The sequence below is a fragment of the Callionymus lyra genome, chromosome 14, assembly GCF_982586985.1.
Source record: "Callionymus lyra chromosome 14, fCalLyr1.hap1.1, whole genome shotgun sequence".
In the NCBI taxonomy this organism is placed as follows: domain Eukaryota; kingdom Metazoa; phylum Chordata; class Actinopteri; order Syngnathiformes; family Callionymidae; genus Callionymus; species Callionymus lyra.
In genome coordinates, this window is record NC_141831.1 from 4,820,488 (window position 1) to 4,841,801 (window position 21,314).

The 21,314-nt window shown below is 45.8% G+C and overlaps 1 protein-coding gene across 2 annotated transcripts; it reads left to right on the forward strand.

The window, feature by feature from the left end:
- Positions 1–263: 263 nt before the first annotated feature.
- Positions 264–20,958, forward strand: mntb (MAX network transcriptional repressor b). Of its 2 annotated transcripts, none has more exons than XM_087807929.1 (6): positions 264–657; positions 6,614–7,163; positions 7,225–7,266; positions 8,615–8,726; positions 14,143–14,335; positions 18,999–20,958. In XM_087807929.1, exons 1-6 carry the CDS (start codon positions 585–587, stop codon positions 19,697–19,699), a joined length of 1,671 nt encoding a protein of 556 aa, XP_087664055.1. In that variant the 5' UTR covers positions 264–584; the 3' UTR covers positions 19,700–20,958. The 2 variants fall into 2 exon arrangements, with proteins under 2 accessions (XP_087664055.1, XP_087664053.1); XM_087807927.1 differs by having other exon boundaries at positions 265–657; positions 6,611–7,163.
- Positions 20,959–21,314: the final 356 nt, after the last annotated feature.

The following is a 21,314-nucleotide window of genomic DNA, read 5'->3' on the forward strand; positions in this document are numbered from 1 at the left end:
TGTCAGCCTGAGCTGCGAGCGCTGCGGCGCCGGCGTCTTCCGTAAAACCCGGAAACCGGATCGCGGGAATTCGACTCTTCCCGACCCTTTATTACGGTTTTATAATCGAATTATATTCAGATAATGGCGTTTACAGGTGTTTTTAATGTCTCCGTGCGAACATGGCGCGGATAGATGCTAAAGAAGACCTGCGTGAGGGTGTCGATCCCAGACTGACGCCGGGAGGATTCGCTCCGTGTTTTCGCGAGTCGTAGTAACAGGGCGGGGCGGGATCCCGGGAGGGGGCGGAGCTACAGCAGAACACCACTCGCCTTGTTGTGTGTATTTCTTGTGTCGCGTCGCCATCTTGTTGCGAGACTCTTTTTTTTTTTACCTCCGCGAGGATCTTTGCTTCAGATCCTCCGGATCCAGACCCGCCGTCCGGACAGACGAGTCCGTCTACAGGGCGACAGAACCCCCGCGGGAGGACACCCCGGACTTTTTTTTTTTTTCTTTTTTTCCTTTTAATTTATTAACCCCTCGGTGCTCGTGCGCGTGTCCCGGGGCCACCGGGGTGTCTGGTCCTCAGAGGAGCCCCCTTGACCATGAGCATCGACACCCTCCTGGAGGCGGCCAGGTTCCTGGAATGGCAAGCCCAGCAGCAACAGATCTCACGTGGTGAGTGAGTGGGTCACGAACTGTGAGGAAGAACCCGCGCGTCGGAACCGAACCGCCCGGAGCTGTCACGTCCAGCACCGAACACGCACGCACGCACACACGCACGTCAACGCGGGTTTGTTTTCACGTCAAAAAAAAGTTGCTTTCAGTTTCTCTCTCCCTCCCGGATGTCACCCGGGAGACCCCCGCGGGTGAGAATAACTTTATTGATATCACCTCCGTGGACACGTGACGTGCGCGCGGTTTCGAGTGGTTTTACTCGTGCGTGTTATAAAACAGCGGGACCACAATGGTTCTGGCCCACTTTCTGTCGGGTCCGTCGAAGGCAGGGCGGTGTCGAGCAGTCTTTACATAACACCCTGTGATGATGACACACCCGGGGCGGGACCCGAGTCAGACCCGAGTCAGACCCGAGTCAGACCCGAGTCAGACCCGAGTCAGACCCGGCCCTGGGTGTTGGACGCGTTTGTGGCAGAAGAGGGTGATTCGTGTTCCCCACTGTGATGACGTGTCACACCCCCCCCCCCCACACACACACACACACACACACACACCCCAGCGTGCTCTGACCCGCCCACTGCTTCCACGTGCTACGCCCCCTTTCAGCAGTGTACACACACACACACACACACACACACACACACAGGTCAGAGAGGGGGGGGGGTCGGGGGTGTAAAGTGGGTTAACCTCGCCCCCCCCATCACGCCCACATCCCATGAGTTATGTAATTGACTCGCTCATGAGCAATGGTTCGAATCCCAGACTGGACGCTCCAGACATGAGTCGAGGCTCGAGGTCCAGACTTTTATCTTTTTAGAGTTTGACCTTTTTATCAAGCACTTCCTGTCAGAGGTGTGTGTACATCTACACAAACACACACACGGACGCACACGCCAGAGACACAACTCTTAATACACACACACACACGGACGCACATGCCAGAGACACAACTCTTAATACACACATACACACACGGACGCACATGCCAGAGACACAACTCTTAATACACACACACACACACAGACGCACACGCCAGAGACACAACTCTTAATACACACACACACACAGACGCACACGCCAGAGACACAACTCTTAATACACACATACACACGGACGCACACGCCAGAGACACAACTCTTAATACACAGACGCACACACCAGAGACACAACTCTTAATACATACACACACACGGACGCACACGCCAGAGACACAACTCTTAATACACACACACACACGGACGCACACGCCAGAGACACAACTCTTAATACACACACACACACGCCAGAGACACAACTCTTAATACACACACGGACGCACACGCCAGAGACACAACTCTTAATACACACACACGGACGCACACGCCAGAGACACAACTCTTAATATACACACACACACACGGACGCACACGCCAGAGACACAACTCTTAATACACACACACACACAGACGCACACGCCAGAGACACAACTCTTAATACACACACACGGACGCACACGCCAGAGACACAACTCTTAATACACACACACACACAGACGCACACGCCAGAGACACAACTCTTAATACACACAGACACACACAGACGCACACGCCAGAGACACAACTCTTAATACATACACACACACGGACGCACACGCCAGAGACACAACTCTTAATACACACACACACACGGACGCACACGCCAGAGACACAACTCTTAATACACTCACACACAGACGCACACGCCAGAGACACAACTCTTAATACACACACACACACAGACGCACACACCAGAGACACAACTCTTAATACACACACACACACGGACGCACACGCCAGAGACACAACTCTTAATACACACACACACACAGACGCACACGCCAGAGACACAACTCTTAATACACACACACACACGGACGCACACGCCAGAGACACAACTCTTAATACACACACACACAGACGCACAGGCCAGAGACACAACTCTTAATACACACACACACACGGACGCACACGCCAGAGACACAACTCTTAATACACACACACACACGGACGCACACGCCAGAGACACAACTCGTAATACACACACACACACAGACGCACACGCCAGAGACACAACTCTTAATACACACACACACATACACACACGCCAGAGACACAACTCTTAATACACACACACACACAGACGCACACGCCAGAGACACAACTCTTAATACACACACACGCCAGAGACACACACGCCAGAGACACAACTCTTAATACACACACACGCCAGAGACGCAACTCTTAATACACACACACACACACACAGACGCACACGCCAGAGACACAACTCTTAATACATACACACACAGACGCACACGCCAGAGACACAACTCTTAATACACACACACACACACACACACACACCCCCACACACACACACACACACACACACACACACACACACACACACACAGGTTTAAAAGAGTGGAACGTTCTTGTCGTCACACTTTCTTCAAACAATCGTTTTATTATTTTGACATTTAATCGACTCACACGGGTTTGTTTCTTCGGATTAAACCGGATTAAAAAATGGTGAGAATAGAAAATGAAAGTTGAAGAAAAAGAAGTCAAAACCCATCTTGGAATATATTTAATTTACAGCATATTGTTGTTTTCAAGTCACATTTTCATTGTTTTGAATCTTAGTTGTTACTATTGAAAACCATAGAAGTAAACCAAGCGAAAGCATCGTGATGCGTTCAAGGACATGTTCAGTTGTCTATGTTGGATGAAGATAATGTTTTTTTTTCTATTTTGTTCCCTAAACAAAAGTTGAAGTTGGACGACAACAACAAACTGTTCGTTATAGTTTTAGAAATACTTACAATACATGTAAAATATCTTTAAATATATATATAAGGGCTGCACAATATTGGAAATAAGTGCGATATTCAGTATTGATGTCTAGAATTGCGACATCGATATTAATCAATGTTTTTTCATTAACCTAAAAACGTAATGCGTCTTAAAAGAAGTAAAAATAAACACACAAATCAATGTAAATACTTTCAAACATAGAAAGGTCCAAATACTTACATAAAAAGTAGCCTTTTTTTCATTATTCTACTAATAATTTGACTGAAGAATTTTAAACTCATATTATTTTGTTACTATAAACGTCACAATAATGCGTGGGCGTCGCTCCACGGAACCCGTCGGTCGTCAACACTCGCAGTAAACACTCGTGACACACCGTCAGTAAATCCTCGTGTCGTCGCCTCAGACGAAAACACTGGTTTGTGGGAAACGTTGACGGTAAATGTCGATTGTTTTCGATGAATCTTATGCTAATGTATGGTTTGAAAATAGACCAAAAAATCCTGTCGTTAAACAAGTTCAAACGTAAACGACCCGGTTATACTTTAAGGTCTTCTTAGGTAACTGTGTTTCACTGATGGTGCTAAAGGGCCTTGTTATGACATTTTACTATGTTTAATCACCTCACATGATACTTACCACTGCGTGAAGGTGTGTCTGCACTTCTAAGGTCAAAGGTCTCTCTAAGACAGTCACATGGGTGGATAAATCTGATTGATTGATTGATTGATTGGTGATAGTTTCGTCTTCGAGACTTTAAAAAGAAAAGCGGCGACTCGCGGTCGGCGTGTTCTCTCTGCGCCGATGACATCATCACGACTGTCTGCTGGTGTCGGGCAGATTTGAGGAATCCCTGGGATCTTCTGTACCCACTGCAGCTGTTTCCATGGTAACCGCGGGCTTTCCACGTTTCCCCGCGAGTTCCTGCCCACGTTCTCAAATGAACCACTTTCGCCGAAGTCGGGACGAGTCGTGGGAGGACGATCTTCCTGTTCCTCTTTTTCCGGTTTTATTTGATCGAGTGGTTGGTGAAGTGCTGAAGGTCCAGCTGCAGGATCAGGTTCTGATGCCATGACGTCCACAGGTGCAAATGTCAGGCACTAACTTGCACAACGACCCAGTAATTATCGCCTCTTTCATCCGGAACATTGTCGGAATAACTGAGTCTCTGGTACACGGTGTTCAGATACTGGATCCAAGTATCTGTCGTGTTCATTTGGAACTTCCTGCTCGTTATCAATACTGTCTGTAAAACATCGGGTTCTCAAGGACGTCCTTCTTGTTGAACAATGACAAACGTTTGCGGGTCAAAAAGATAGTGAAAGTAATTGACCCCGAGACGCGACGATAACAAAAAGATTCTGAGGAACATTGTTCGTGAAGTGACTCTTGATGAAGTCGTAACTGATCAGCTTTAAAAGCTGCTGGACTCACTGTATCCTCTCGTCCTCAGTCGTAACTTCTTTCATTTGTTTTTCAAACCAAAATATGTCCAAACATCAGCTTTAAAAGCTGCTGGACTCACTGTATCCTCTTGTCCTCAGTCGTAACTTCTTTCATTTGTTTTTCAAACCAAAATATGTCCAAACATCAGCTTTAAAAGATGCTGGAGTCACTGTATCCTCTCGTCCTCAGTTGTAACTTCTTTCATTTATTTTTCAAACCAGAATATGTCTAAACATGAGCTTTAAAAGCTGCTGGACTCACTGTATCCTCTTGTCCTCAGTCGTAACTGCTTTCATTTGTTTTTCAATCCAAAATATGTCCAAACATCAGCTCTAAAAGCTGCTGGACTCACTGTATCCTCTTGTCCTCAGTGGTAACTTCTTTCATTTGTTTTTCAAACCAAAATATGTCCAAACATCACCTTTAAAAGCTGCTGGACTCACTGTATCCTCTTGTCCTCAGTCGTAACTTCTTTCATTTGTTTTTCAAACCAAAATATGTCCAAACATCAGCTTTAAAAGATGCTGGAGTCACTGTATCCTCTCGTCCTCAGTTGTAACTTTTTTCATTTATTTTTCAAACCAGAATATGTCCAAACATGAGCTTTAAAAGCTGCTGGACTCACTGTATCCTCTTGTCCTCAGTCGTAACTGCTTTCATTTGTTTTTCAATCCAAAATATGTCCAAACATCAGCTCTAAAAGCTGCTGGACTCACTGTATCCTCTTGTCCTCAGTGGTAACTTCTTTCATTTGTTTTTCCAAACAAAATATGTCCAAACATCAGCTTTAAAAGCTGCTGGACTCACTGTATCCTCTCGTCCTCAGTTGTAACTTCTTTCATTTGTTTTCAAACCAAAATATGTCCAAACATCAGCTTTAAAAGCTGCTGGACTCACTGTATCCTCTCGTCCTCAGTCGTAACTTCTTTCATTTGTTTTTCAAACCAAAATATGTCCAAACATCAGCTTTAAAAGCTGCTGGACTCACTGTATCCTCTCGTCCTCAGTTGTAACTTCTTTCATTTGTTTTTCAAACCAAAATATGTCCAAACATCAGCTTTAAAAGCTGCTGGACTCACTGTATCCTCTCGTCCTCAGTTGTAACTTCTTTCATTTGTTTTTCAAACCAAAATATGTCCAAACATCAGCTTTAAAAGATGCTGGAGTCACTGTATCCTCTCGTCCTCAGTTGTAACTTCTTTCATTTGTTTTTCAAACCAAAATATGTCCAAACATCAGCTTTAAAAGATGCTGGAGTCACTGTATCCTCTCGTCCTCAGTTGTAACTTCTTTCATTTGTTTTTCAAACCAAAATATGTCCAAACATCAGCTTTAAAAGATGCTGGAGTCACTGTATCCTCTCGTCCTCAGTTGTAACTTCTTTCATTTGTTTTTCAAACCAAAATATGTCCAAACATCAGCTCTAAAAGCTGCTGGACTCAATGTATCCTCTCGTCCTCAGTTGTAACTTCTTTAAAATAAATATGTCCAAACATCAGATAAAAATATCTATTTATTTTAGTTAATTCTTTATTCAAATACAAACCATACAAGAAGTATGATAAAAACAAAATAGAAAAAAGTATACGTATACAATGCAGTAAAATAGTGACTAGCAGTGACAACACTGTGCGATGTCATCGTGACTCATCGTGACTTCCTGTCGTCCACAGAAGAAGACGATCACAAGAGGAAGTTCATCAAGTCCGAGGCCAGACTAGCAGAGTTGGTGACGTTTTCCTCGCAAGCCATCAAGGTCAACCACGTCAACGATGACCCCGACACCAGGTCGCCGCACCCCCCCTCGGCCCCGCCCCCTCCCTCACTGCCGCCCCCTCAGGTCGCCATCGCCGTCATCCCCGTGGTCCCCGTGGTCGCGGCGCCGCCGTCGGTCCCGCTCACGGCGGCCATCGCCGGGGCGGCGACCGTGACCCCTGTGACCCTCAAGAGCGAGTCGGGCAAGAGCGCGCCCCAGCATCAGGCGCCGACCCCTCACCCCCTGCTGTGCGGCCCCGACATCAAGCTGGAGACGGGCTCGCCGGCGGCGGCACTGAAGCCCAACCAGGCCCAGATCGAGATCAAGTACTCGGCCTCCATCAACACCAACGGGTCGGGCGCTCAGCACCCGCTGGCGCCGCTTCAGACTCCGCCCACTTCTCAGCCGCGGCCCAACGGCGCCATGATGGACGACCTGAGGGGGATGGAGGGCAAGAGGAGACCAGGAGGGTGAGTCTCAACTAGTTAAACTGGTTGTGAACTAGTTAACTCACCACGTGTGTGTTCGTAGAGCCGGGACCAGAGAAGTGCACAACATCCTGGAGAAGAACAGGTCAGAGTTCAATCCATGATAAATATAGTTCGCAGTAACTTCGCAGTAACGTTTACAAAACCACGTGAAATTACTTTTATATATATATTTATTAATATTACATTTCTAGCACAGTTTTACCTTCTCAAATAACAATATTGTATGGAAGTAAATCCGAGATATTTTATTGAAATGTTAATTTGTTTGTTAACTTTTACATTTATTGTTACATAATGTTAGTCAATATTTGAAAAGGTTGAACTTACATATTATTATTTACATATAAAAGCCTGAATTAAAAAATACATAAATATATTTTTATAAATATAGTTTTATATTTCATTTATTAATTAAAAAAAACAAAAACAACTTAATTCATTATATTTAAATTAATGGCCTTTTTAATTCAATATAAAAATGTTGAATAATCATATTAGACAAAACCAATAGATTACTGAGCAACTTGATCAAACTTCCACCTCAAGTAAAGAAAAACATTCATTTAAGCAAAAATTAATAAATAAGTTTAATCATTAAAATGAACACAAAACGTTTTTTTTTCTATTTTACTCAATTATTAAGAAAAACTAATTTCACTTTTCAATACAGAAACTATTTAATTATTTTTGTAAGTATCTGATGGCACTGATATACTTCCATAGTCTTGTTGTTTCATAGTGTTTTTTTCTAATTAATAAACAAATGCACAATAATATCATCAAATACTTTAAAAGTGCACACCTGCGAATGTTAGCGTCTGTTAGCATATCAACTCAAAATATTTAAATGAAATGTTCAGAAAATATTAGAGATATTGTTATAATTTAAGTTTTCTAGCGATTTTACTTGATACAATTGTTCGCGTTCATATTATTGTTATTACATTATTGAGTGTATATTTATGTAATAACCATTATGTGTCTAGTAAACATGCTAAGCTAATATGTACTGTTTTGAGTATTGTTTTGATTGTTAAAGCGCTTTGTGACCCTGGTCTCGAAAAGCGCTATATAAATAAATATTACTTACTTACTTACTTACTTACATATACAGTTAGCAAGTTGCTAACTCTGCTATGGCGCAGAACTGTCGCGCTCTTTGATAACTAAACAAAAACACAATTAAAATAATGTATCTATCAAGTGAACATTTGTTTTATTAAAATAAATCTATTTTCTTTTTATTGTGCTGAGAAAATGTGTCGTTAAACAAGCTAGGAATACAGCTAAGCTAGCATCTCTGCGGTAGCATTTCATGCTAGCTGTCATTAGCCTTGAGCTACTAAAGTGACATTTTTATTTGTCAATAATACATTCATGGAAAGTGTTCATTATCGTGAAAGTAAATGATGTGACTCTCGATCCTCCAGACGAGCTCATCTCAAAGAATGTTTCGAGACCCTGAAGAAAAACGTTCCCAACGTGGACGAGAAGAAAACGTCCAACCTCAGCGTCCTCCGCAGCGCCCTGCGCTACATCCAGGTACGCTAGCTTAGCGCTCACATTAGCGCTCACATTCACGCTCACATTCACACACAATGCTGGCTTTGTTGTGCGGTGTGTGCGGGGGAGGGTTCCTGTGACCCCCTGAGGTGACGATGACTCAGCAATAAGTCTTGATCCATGTTTAATTTTAATAAGGTCTGTTTACACGACAACAACAGATGATATTTCCCCGCGGAGGTGTTGACATGTTGCTCGTGGAGGAAGGATTTGTTGAGGTTCAGTGGCTCCAGGCTGAAGTGAAACCAGGACACGAGATGGTCGAGACTGAACGTCTGACTGGAGACGAGTCTCAAGGACGTCATCAGTTTCAGTCTCAAAACTCACTTCCTCGAGAATGTTATCATAGAACAAGATTTAAGTATCATCAGAATATTCAATGATTTAACATTTCATTGAAACTTAAAGCTTTTGGTTTTTAAAGGATTGAATTTAAAAATGGACTATTTTTTCAATTATTTTTTATACATAGTTTTATTTTTTTTTAGTATTTTTTGATAGAGTAGTAACAAGTATATATGTGTAGTATTGTGGAGTACTTGACTCTGGTGTTTCGATAGTGTAGTAACAAGTACTGTATATATGTGTAGTATTGTCCAGTACTTGACTCTGGTGTTGTGATAGTGTAGTAACAAGTATATATGTGTAGTATTGTCCAGTACTTGACTCTGGTGATGTGATAGTGTAGTAACAAGTATATATGTGTAGTATTGTCCAGTACTTGACTCTGGTGTTGTGATAGTGTAGTAACAAGTATATATGTGTAGTATTGTCCAGTACTTGACTCTGGTGTTGTGATAGTGTAGTAACAAGTATATATGTGAAGTATTGTCCAGTACTTGACTCTGGTGATGTGATAGTGTAGTAACAAGTATATATGTGTAGTATTGTCCAGTACTTGACTCTGGTGTTGTGATAGTGTAGTAACAAGTATATATGTGTAGTATTGTCCAGTACTTGACTCTGGTGTTGTGATAGTGTAGTAACAAGTATATATGTGTAGTATTGTCCAGTACTTGACTCTGGTGTTGTGATAGTGTAGTAACAAGTACTGTATATATGTGTAGTATTGTCCAGTACTTGACTCTGGTGTTGTGATAGTGTAGTAACAAGTATTTATGTGTAGTATTGTGGAGTACTTGACTCTGGTGTTGTGATAGTGTAGTAACAAGTATATAGAATAGAATAGAATAGAATAGAAAAGCTTTATTCGTCCCCAGAGGGGAAACACACTTTCACAACAGCGCAGTTTAAAAAAATAAAGTGCAAGAGAAAGAAATAATAAAAGAGATAATACAAAATAAAATAAAAACGATCTTAAGAATATACAATTATTTACAAAAATTAGAAATTTAACACTATTAACAAAATAAAATAGAATAAAATAAAATAAAATGGAAATAAAATAGAAATAAAAACGGGAAAAAAATAAAATAAAAAACACACGAGAAGAAAAACACACTACGGATTAGCATCAGGATATTTAAAGTAGAGAGTTAAATATCCTGACACCAGTTGGGATGAAGGACCTTCTATAACGCTCCGTCCTACACTGGGGGGCCTGAGCCACTGAAGGAGCTGCTCCTCCACGGTCAGGTGCAGTGGGTGAAGAGTGTTGTCCCTGATGGAGGATAGTCTGGAGAGTGTCCTCCTCTCTCCCACCTCCTCCACCGAGTCCAGCGAGCGGCCCAGGACAGAGCCGGCCCTCGTGACCAGCCTGTTGAGTCTCTTCCTGTCCCGGTCCGTGCTGCTGCTCCCCAGCAGACCACAGCGTAGTGGATAGCAGAGGCTACCACGGAGTCATAAAAGGTCCTTAAAAGTGGTCTGCACACTCCGAAGGACCTCAGTCTCCCCAGGAGGTGGAGGCGACTTCGGCCCTTCTTGTACACGGCGTTGATGTGTGTGGACCAGTTCAGTTTATTGTTGAGGTGAACACCCAGGTATTTGAAGCTGTCCACCAGCTCAATGTCCGAGCCCTGGATGCTCACCGGTTGATGTGGTGGAGACTTTTTCCTGAAGTCAATCACCATCTCCCTTGTCTTACCGGTGTTGAAGCAAAGGTAGTTGCTCTCACACCAGTCAACAAAGTCCTTGATGACTGACCTGTACTCCAGCTCGCCCCCCCAGACACGCAGCCCACAATGGCCGAGTCGTCAGAAAACTTCTGGAGGTGACAGCTGCTGGAGTCATAGGTAAAGTCCGCCGTGTAGAGGGAAAAAAGGAAAGGTGACAGCACTGTCCCTTGAGGCACCCCGGTGCTGCAGATGGTCACCTCAGACCTGCAGTCCTGCAGCCTCACATACTGCGGCCTGTGTAGTATTGTCGTGTACTTGGTGTTGTGATAGTGTTGTAACAAGTATATATGTGTAGTATTGTCCAGTACTTGACTCTGGTGTTGTAAGTATATATGTGTAGTATTGTCCAGTACTTGACTCTGGTGTTGTAAGTATATATGTGTAGTATTGTCCAGTACTTGACTCTGGTGTTGTGATAGTGTAGTAACAAGTATATATGTGTAGTATTGTCGTGTACTTGGTGTTGTGATAGTGTAGTAACAAGTATATACTGTATGTGTAGTATTGTCCAGTACTTGACTCTGGTGTTGTGATAGTGTAGTAACAAGTATATACTGTATGTGTAGTATTGTCCAGTACTTGACTCTGGTGTTGTGATAGTGTAGTAACAAGTACTGTATATATGTGTAGTATTCCGGAGTACTTGACTCTGGTGTTGTGATAGTGTAGTAACAAGTATATATGTGTAGTATTGTCCAGTACTTGACTCTGGTGTTGTGATAGTGTAGTAACAAGTATATATGTGTAGTATTGTCGTGTACTTGGTGTTTTGATAGTGTAGTAACAAGTATATGTGTGTAGTATTGTCCAGTACTTGACTCTGGTGTTGTGATAGTGTAGTAACAAGTATACATGTGTAGTATTGTCGTGTACTTGGTGTTGTGATAGTGTTGTAACAAGTATATATGTGTAGTATTGTCCAGTACTTGACTCTGGTGTTGTAAGTATATATGTGTAGTATTGTCCAGTACTTGACTCTGGTGCTGTGATAGTGTAGTAACAAGTGTATATGTGTAGTATTGTCCAGTACTTGACTCTGGTGTTGTGATAGTGTAGTAACAAGTATATATGTGTAGTATTGTCGTTTACTTGGTGTTGTGATAGTGTTGTAACAAGTATATATGTGTAGTATTGTCCAGTACTTGACTCTGGTGTTGTGATAGTGTAGTAACAAGTATATATGTGTAGTATTGTCGAGTACTTGACTCTGGTGTTGTGATAGTGTAGTAACAAGTATTTATCATTTTATTTCAAAGACCACTTTATTGAAATATATAAACCATAAATAACTTTGATAAATTAAAACATCATAATAATGATCGACACGCAAATAATGTTGCGATATTGGCTCCTGGAGTCATGTGACCGTCGAGCACATGGCCTGAGCGATGATGTCATCTCTCCTCCTCCTCCTCGCTCGGTGTGTCGTCGTCATCGGAGCTGCAGAGAAAAAACCGCATCCCAGAATACGTTCACCTCCGCTTGTCTCTTCGCTGCGGGGTAACCATAGCGACGAGGACGTCTGAGGACAGTGTGTCTGTGACACGTGTCTTTAAGGGTCCTGTCAATCAATCGTAGCTTTGTAGCGACACGTAGCAGGAGACGTGAGTGAAGGTGTGGGGGAGCGTTGGGGGGTCGTTGGGGGTCGTCGCCCTCCTTCGATGTAATTACCCTCCAGTTACTGCCTCCAAGACTGTAGTAACACAATCCTGGCCAGTGGGTGTTGCCATGGAAACGTGGATGGGTGGCAGCGGTTGCCTTGGTGATGCGTTCACGGACCTGTTGCGTTACGAACACACGAACCGTCGTACGGTCTCTGTGCAAACACGCGCTAATGCTACACGCCATGCTAACGTTGTACAGTGGCGTTAGAAAGTATAAATACGTATCCCAATATTTTTATCTTGTCAATGTTCAACAGAACTTTTTTATCAATATAAATACAAATCTGTTTTTTACATTTTAACTACATTTTTATTTTTCACCGTAAATCTCTTATGGTTTGTAATTCAATCAATAAACTTCAATTAGTTTATTTTTTAACTTTCATTTTTAAGATCTTTGAGGATCTCATCCATTTGAACAACCCTGTCAGTAACGGTGACCTGTACAGCTCCAATAATGCTTTGCCGCCCAGCTGACCAACATGCTTTGATCAATTTTGTGTAGATCATTTTTAATAAAACAAACATTTGGGAGGGCTTTCAATTTCACAATATATATATATATATTTGATAATTAACATGTAAATATTCATATTAGTATTTGTTTATGTTTGTGTTGCAACTAAATGTCCGGCCTGTAGATGGCAGCAGTCATTGCGTCTTCTGCAGCTAAAGGAAGAACAAGAGAATGACTGAGGACGAGAGGATACAGTGAGTCCAGCAGCTTTTAAAGCCGATTTTTGGACATATTTTGGTTTGAAAACAAATGAAATCAGTTACAGCTTCGTCAAGAGTCATGTGGTCTGTAAATACTACAACACCAGAGTCAAGTACTTGACAATACTACACATATATACTTGTTACTACACTATATTAACACCAGAGTCAAGTACTTGACAATACTACACATATATACTTGTTACTACACTATATTAACACCAGAGTCAAGTACTTGACAATACTACACATATATACTTGTTACTACACTATCACAACACCAGAGTCAAGTACACCACAATACTACACATATATACTTGTTACTACACTATCACTATATATTAGTGTACTAGTATTAACAGTAGTAAATACTATAGTTCAGGTTCTTCTTGTTGTGCCTGTTGAAAAGTGATGATGTTCTAACTGAAGTCACTGATGGGAAGCGAGTCAACCGGGTCACTGTGAAAGTCTGGTACCACTGACCTTCTCGAGGATTATGATGGACGCAGGTGTGAAAGGACAGAGAGGTGAACAGGGTTTGGAGCAGAAAGGTCAGACGTGTGGAGAGTAAACACCTCCTGGATCCATGCGTTCTCATGTGATCGTTGATGTGTCGCTCCGTGTTCAGAACCCTCTGTTCTGCATCCATCCCTGGTTCTGACCCAGACTCTCCTGCTGCTGATAATCTCTGCTCAAGACCAGGATCTGGGTCAAAGAACTTCTCCCGATGATAAGTTCTTTCAGAAAGATCCTCTCGGCGAGTGGGCGGAGCCTCAGTCACAACTGAATACATGTTTAATACTAAAGTATTCATAACCCTTGAACTTTTCCACATTTTGTCACATTACACGCCACAAACATAAACATATCTTTTTAGGATTTAATGTGAAAGACAAAGTGTCACACAATTGTTGACTCATCAGTTGGTTTACGTTCCAGACTCTGAAGCGTAAGGAGAAGGAGTACGAGCACGAGATGGAGCGTCTGGCGCGAGAGAAGATCGCCACACAGCAGCGACTGGCCGAGCTGAAGAACGAGCTGAGCCAGAGCATGGACGCGATGGACATCGAGAGAGTCCTGAGACAGACCATCCAGCCCGAGGACGACCAGGCGTCCACGTCCACGGCCTCAGGTACGAGTAACAGCGGCGCACGATTGTTTGCGAGGACAAGTATTAGCGTCGCACGATTGTTCGTGAGGACGATTATCAGCGTCGCACGATTGTTTGCGAGGACGAGTATCAGCGTCGCACGATTGTTTGCGAGGACGAGAATAAGCGTCGCACAATTGTTCGTGAGGACGAGTATCAGCGTCGCACGATTGTTCGCGAGGACGAGTATCACCGTCGCACGATTGTTTGCGAGGACGAGTATCAGCGTCGCACGATTGTTTGCGAGGAGGAGTATCAGCGTCGCACGATTGTTCACGAGGACGAGTATCAGCGTCGCACGATTGTTTGCGAGGACGAATATCAGCGTCGCACGATTGTGCGCGAGGACGAGTATCAGCGTCGCACGATTGTTCGCGAGGACGAGTATCAGCGTCGCACGATTGTGCGCGAGGACGAGTATCAGCGTCACACGATTGTTTGCGAGGAGGAGTATCAGCGTCGCACGATTGTGCGCGAGGACGAGTATCAGCGTCGCACGATTGTTCGCGAGGACGAGTATCAGCGTCGCACGATAGTTTGCGAGGACGAGTATCAGCGTCGCACGATAGTTTGCGAGGACGAGTATCAGCGTCCCACGATAGTTTGCGAGGACGAGTATCAGCGTCGCACGATTGTGCGCGAGGACGAGTATCAGCGTCACACGATTGTTCGCGAGGACGAGTATCAGCGTCGCACGATAGTTTGCGAGGACGAGTATCAGCGTCGCACGATTGTTTGCGAGGACGAGTATCAGCGTCGCACGATAGTTTGCGAGGACGAGTATCAGAGTCGCACGATTGTTTGCGAGGACGAGTATCAGCGTCGCACGATTGTTTGCGAGGACGAGTATCAGCGTCGCACGATAGTTTGCGAGGACGAGTATCAGCGTCGCACGATTGTTTGCGAGGACGAGTATCAGCGTCGCACGATTGTTTGCGAGGACGAGTATCAGCGTCGCACGATTGTTTGCGAGGACGAGTATCAGCGTCGCACGATAGTTTGCGAGGACGAGTATCAGAGTCGCACGATTGTTTGCGAGGACGAGTATCAGCGTCGCACGATTGTTTGCGAGGACTAGTATCAGCGTCGCACGATTGTTCGCGAGGACGAGTATCAGCGTCGCACGATAGTTTGCGAGGACGAGTATCAGCGTCGCACGATTGTTTGCGAGGACGAGTATCAGCGTCGCACGATAGTTTGCGAGGACGAGTATCAGAGTCGCACGATTGTTTGCGAGGACGAGTATCAGCGTCGCACGATTGTTTGCGAGGACGAGTATCAGCGTCGCACGATTGTTTGCGAGGACGAGTATCAGCGTAGCACGATTGTTTGCGAGGACGAGTATCAGCGTCACACGATTGTTTGCGAGGACGAGTATCAGCGTCGCACGATTGTTTGCGAGGACTAGTATCAGCGTCGCACAATTGTTTGTGAGGACGAGTATCAGCGTCGCACGATTGTTTGTGAGGACGAGTATCAGCGTCGCACGATTGTTTGTGAGGACCAATAACAGCGTCACACGATTGTTTGCGAGGACTAGTATCAGCGTCGCACGATTGTTTGTGAGGACGAGTATCAGCGTCACACGATTGTTTGCGAGGACCAATAACAGCGTCACACGATTGTTTGCGAGGACTAGTATCAGCGTCGCACGATTGTTTGCGAGGACGAGTATCAGCGTCACACGATTGTTTGCGAGGACCAATAACAGCGTCACACGATTGTTTGCGAGGACTAGTATCAGCGTCGCACGATTGTTTGCGGGGACGAGTATCAGCGTCGCACGATTGTTTGTGAGGACGAGTATCAGCGTCACACGATTGTTTGCGAGGACCAATAACAGCGTCACACGATTGTTTGCGAGGACTAGTATCAGCGTCGCACGATTGTTTGTGAGGACGAGTATCAGCGTCACACGATTGTTTGCGAGGACCAATAACAGCGTCACACGATTGTTTGCGAGGACTAGTATCAGCGTCGCACAATTGTTTGTGAGGACGAGTATCAGCGTCGCACGATTGTTTGTGAGGACGAGTATCAGCGTCGCACGATTGTTTGTGAGGACCAATAACAGCGTCACACGATTGTTTGCGAGGACTAGTATCAGCGTCGCACGATTGTTTGTGAGGACGAGTATCAGCGTCACACGATTGTTTGCGAGGACCAATAACAGCGTCACACGATTGTTTGCGAGGACTAGTATCAGCGTCGCACGATTGTTTGTGAGGACGAGTATCAGCGTCACACGATTGTTTGCGAGGACCAATAACAGCGTCACACGATTGTTTGCGAGGACTAGTATCAGCGTCGCACGATTGTTTGCGGGGACGAGTATCAGCGTCGCACGATTGTTTGTGAGGACGAGTATCAGCGTCACACGATTGTTTGCGAGGACCAATAACAGCGTCACACGATTGTTTGCGAGGACTAGTATCAGCGTCGCACGATTGTTTGTGAGGACGAGTATCAGCGTCACACGATTGTTTGCGAGGACCAATAACAGCGTCACACGATTGTTTGCGAGGACTAGTATCAGCGTCGCACGATTGTTTGTGAGGACGAGTATTAGCGTCACACGATTGTTTGCGAGGACTAGTATCAGCGTCGCACGATTGTTTGTGAGGACTAGTATCAGCGTCGCACGATTGTTTGTGAGGACGAGTATCAGAGTCGCACGATTGTTTGCGAGGACGAGTATCAGCGTCGCACGATTGTTTGCGAGGACGAGTATCAGCGTCGCACGATAGTTTGCGAGGACGAGTATCAGCGTCGCACGATTGTTTGCGAGGACGAGTATCAGCGTCGCACGATTGTTTGCGAGGACGAGTATCAGCGTCGCACGATTGTTTGCGAGGACGAGTATCAGCGTCGCACGATAGTTTGCGAGGACGAGTATCAGAGTCGCACGATTGTTTGCGAGGACGAGTATCAGCGTCGCACGATTGTTTGCGAGGACTAGTATCAGCGTCGCACGATTGTTCGCGAGGACGAGTATCAGCGTCGCACGATAGTTTGCGAGGACGAGTATCAGCGTCGCACGATTGTTTGCGAGGACGAGTATCAGCGTCGCACGATAGTTTGCGAGGACGAGTATCAGAGTCGCACGATTGTTTGCGAGGACGAGTATCAGCGTCGCACGATTGTTTGCGAGGACGAGTATCAGCGTCGCACGATTGTTTGCGAGGACGAGTATCAGCGTAGCACGATTGTTTGCGAGGACGAGTATCAGCGTCACACGATTGTTTGCGAGGACGAGTATCAGCGTCGCACGATTGTTTGCGAGGACTAGTATCAGCGTCGCACAATTGTTTGTGAGGACGAGTATCAGCGTCGCACGATTGTTTGTGAGGACGAGTATCAGCGTCGCACGATTGTTTGTGAGGACCAATAACAGCGTCACACGATTGTTTGCGAGGACTAGTATCAGCGTCGCACGATTGTTTGTGAGGACGAGTATCAGCGTCACACGATTGTTTGCGAGGACCAATAACAGCGTCACACGATTGTTTGCGAGGACTAGTATCAGCGTCGCACGATTGTTTGCGAGGACGAGTATCAGCGTCACACGATTGTTTGCGAGGACCAATAACAGCGTCACACGATTGTTTGCGAGGACTAGTATCAGCGTCGCACGATTGTTTGCGGGGACGAGTATCAGCGTCGCACGATTGTTTGTGAGGACGAGTATCAGCGTCACACGATTGTTTGCGAGGACCAATAACAGCGTCACACGATTGTTTGCGAGGACTAGTATCAGCGTCGCACGATTGTTTGTGAGGACGAGTATCAGCGTCACACGATTGTTTGCGAGGACCAATAACAGCGTCACACGATTGTTTGCGAGGACTAGTATCAGCGTCGCACAATTGTTTGTGAGGACGAGTATCAGCGTCGCACGATTGTTTGTGAGGACGAGTATCAGCGTCGCACGATTGTTTGTGAGGACCAATAACAGCGTCACACGATTGTTTGCGAGGACTAGTATCAGCGTCGCACGATTGTTTGTGAGGACGAGTATCAGCGTCACACGATTGTTTGCGAGGACCAATAACAGCGTCACACGATTGTTTGCGAGGACTAGTATCAGCGTCGCACGATTGTTTGTGAGGACGAGTATCAGCGTCACACGATTGTTTGCGAGGACCAATAACAGCGTCACACGATTGTTTGCGAGGACTAGTATCAGCGTCGCACGATTGTTTGCGGGGACGAGTATCAGCGTCACACGATTGTTTGCGAGGACCAATAACAGCGTCACACGATTGTTTGCGAGGACTAGTATCAGCGTCGCACGATTGTTTGTGAGGACGAGTATCAGCGTCACACGATTGTTTGCGAGGACCAATAACAGCGTCACACGATTGTTTGCGAGGACTAGTATCAGCGTCGCACGATTGTTTGTGAGGACGAGTATTAGCGTCACACGATTGTTTGCGAGGACTAGTATCAGCGTCGCACGATTGTTTGTGAGGACTAGTATCAGCGTCGCACGATTGTTTGTGAGGACTAGTATCAGCGTCACACGATTGTTTGCGGGGACGAGTATCAGCGTCGCACGAGAAATGATGAGTTCAATGTATTATGGATAGATTCACTGACACAGGAAGTGATGTTTCAAACCATCTTTGATTGACATGTGTTCCAGAAGGCGAAGATAACTTCGATCAGGACGTCGACGACGGACTTCCTGTCGCCCCCCTGCCGCCCCCCAAACCGCCGGCGCCCCCCCTCCTGCAGGCCCAGCCGCTCCTCCCCCCTCACCTGTCCATACAACACACGTCTCTGTCGGGGGTGCTGGCCCCGCCCCCCTCGTCGGCCCCGCCCCCTCAGGCCATCGCCCCGGCGCCGCCCCCTTCCCAGCAGCCCCCCGCCCTGCAGGTGCAGCCCACCGTCATCGCCCACGCCGCCGTGTCCCACCCGTCCGTCATCCAGGCCGTCAGCCACGCCCTCCCCGCCGGCCTCAAACACCTGACGCACATCGCCCCCTCCCCCGGCCCCGCCCCCTCGGCGCCGCCCCCCCACCAGACGCTCACGGCGCAGCCCATCGGACACATCACCGTCCACCCGGTGACCCACCTGTACCCCCAGGGCGTGTCCGTGTCCCAGACCACCATGGTGAGCCACATCGCCCACAACTTCGCCCACCACGCCCTGCCGCACGTGCACGCCAACCCCCAGGGCGGCGCCAACGTCCAGGTGAGCGGCGCCGCCCTGGTGGCCCAGGCGGGAAAACCCACCGCCGTGCTCGCGCCGCACCCCCAGCTCCTCGGCCAGACCGCCGTGCTCAACCCGGTCACCATGGTGACGGTGCCCACCTTCCCCGTCGGCACCCTGAAGCTGGCCTGACGCGCCCCCTGACACTCCTAAGACGTGGGTGACCTTTGACCCCCCCCCCCCCCCCGCCGCAACTCAAGACGCTCTGTTTGAACTTTGAACCTTGAAGCACTAACACGACGAGCTCAGTTTACACGCGTCATCATCCGTCTCGTCGCGGGGTCGTTGCCGTGACGACGTTGCCGCCGGAAGAGTTTGGTGCTGCGCTCGCCGAGGGAGGCGGAGCTTAAAGACGATGTTCATGACGTCATAGATCACTCGTCACATTCCAGCTCATCCTACAAACTGTTCAAACACCACGTGGGTTGTTCCGAGTCTCGCGGTGCAACAGCGCCCTCTGCTGCTCCACACCTGCTTCCGCACCAAAGGTTTTCTTTTTTCTTTTTTTTTTTTTAGGATTTCCTGCGTCAACTCAGGAAAGAAAAAAAAAAACGATATCATGACGTAATTCACTCGCTCGAGCTTCGACACTGAAATGTATGACGTAAAAATATATGATTCTTTTCACCAAGAGTTTAAAAAAAAACGCTACCAAACACTTCACCGGGGCTCCACCAGGGGGCGCCGCTCTTCCTCTCAAATGATTTAACTGCATCATTGAATGATTTTTTTTTTATCGTTTGTTTTATTCATCAGAACATTCTTCCACGGACAGACCCCGCCCCCCCCCGCCGCCATGTTTGTCTGACATCCGTCATCCTGTCAATCATCTTCTCTAGCTAATCCTACCGTGTGTGTGTGTGTGTGTAGCATGGCCGTGTGTGTGTGTGTTTTCCGGCGTCTGCCCGAGTGCTCTTGAGCCTCAAGTCTCCCTCAACACTGTGACAACTTCGGCGAACGAGTGACAAAAAAACCCCCCATTTTTTCTTCTCCTTTTTTCAAAGAGACGCCATTTTGTTTTCAACTAATAACGTCTGATATGAACTCTTTTTGTAATATTCGCGCGTATGAAAACTTTGTACATTTGTTGATGGTATGCACGTTTTTTTTCGGAGTGTATGTATCTTTTTGAAAAACTTTCCAAAATGCTTGTTTCTGATTCTTTTTTAGCCGCATGTAGACTCGTGTGTAGTTGTGTGTTTGACGGGACCACGTACGATACTGTATGACTCGCGCTACGTTGATATTATATATTAATACCATGTTTTCCCTATGGAGAAAGTTTTAAGTTATATCTCGCCTGCACACTCTGGGCTGCCTTGACATCGACGCTCCTCTGTTGTTGATGATAACATATTAATGACCAAGAATTATTGCTGATGAAATAAAAGATTCTTAATAAATCTTATAACATTTACAACATAACGTCGTCATTCTTTAATGAAGGGATAGAAAGATGGAAAAAAAAGAAGAAATAACATGAATATAACGTGAACGTAATGGAAGTTCTCCTTGGATGTTCTCCTCGGATGTTCTCCTCAGATGTTCTCCTCAGATGTTCTCCTCAGAAGTTCTCCTCAGAAGTTCTCCTCAGATGTTCTCCTCAGAAGTTCTCCTCAGATGTTCTCCTCAGAAGTTCTCCTCAGAAGTTCTCCTCAGATGTTCTCCTCAGACGTTCTACTCAGAAGTTCTCCTCAGGAGTTCTCCTCCTCAGAAGTTCTCCTCAGACGTTCTCCTCCTCAGAAGT

What these genes read in the sequence shown, in the direction of transcription:
- mntb (XM_087807927.1), top strand. Translation starts at nt 585, where the DNA reads ATGAGCATCGACACCCTCCTGGAGGCGGCCAGGTTCCTGGAATGGCAA. An exon ending in AACATCCTGGAGAAGAACAG is followed by an intron (nt 7,267 to 8,614) that starts GTCAGAGTTCAA and finishes TCGATCCTCCAG; the next exon opens with ACGAGCTCATCTCAAAGAAT. An exon ending in GCGCCCTGCGCTACATCCAG is followed by an intron (nt 8,727 to 14,142) that starts GTACGCTAGCTT and finishes TTTACGTTCCAG; the next exon opens with ACTCTGAAGCGTAAGGAGAA.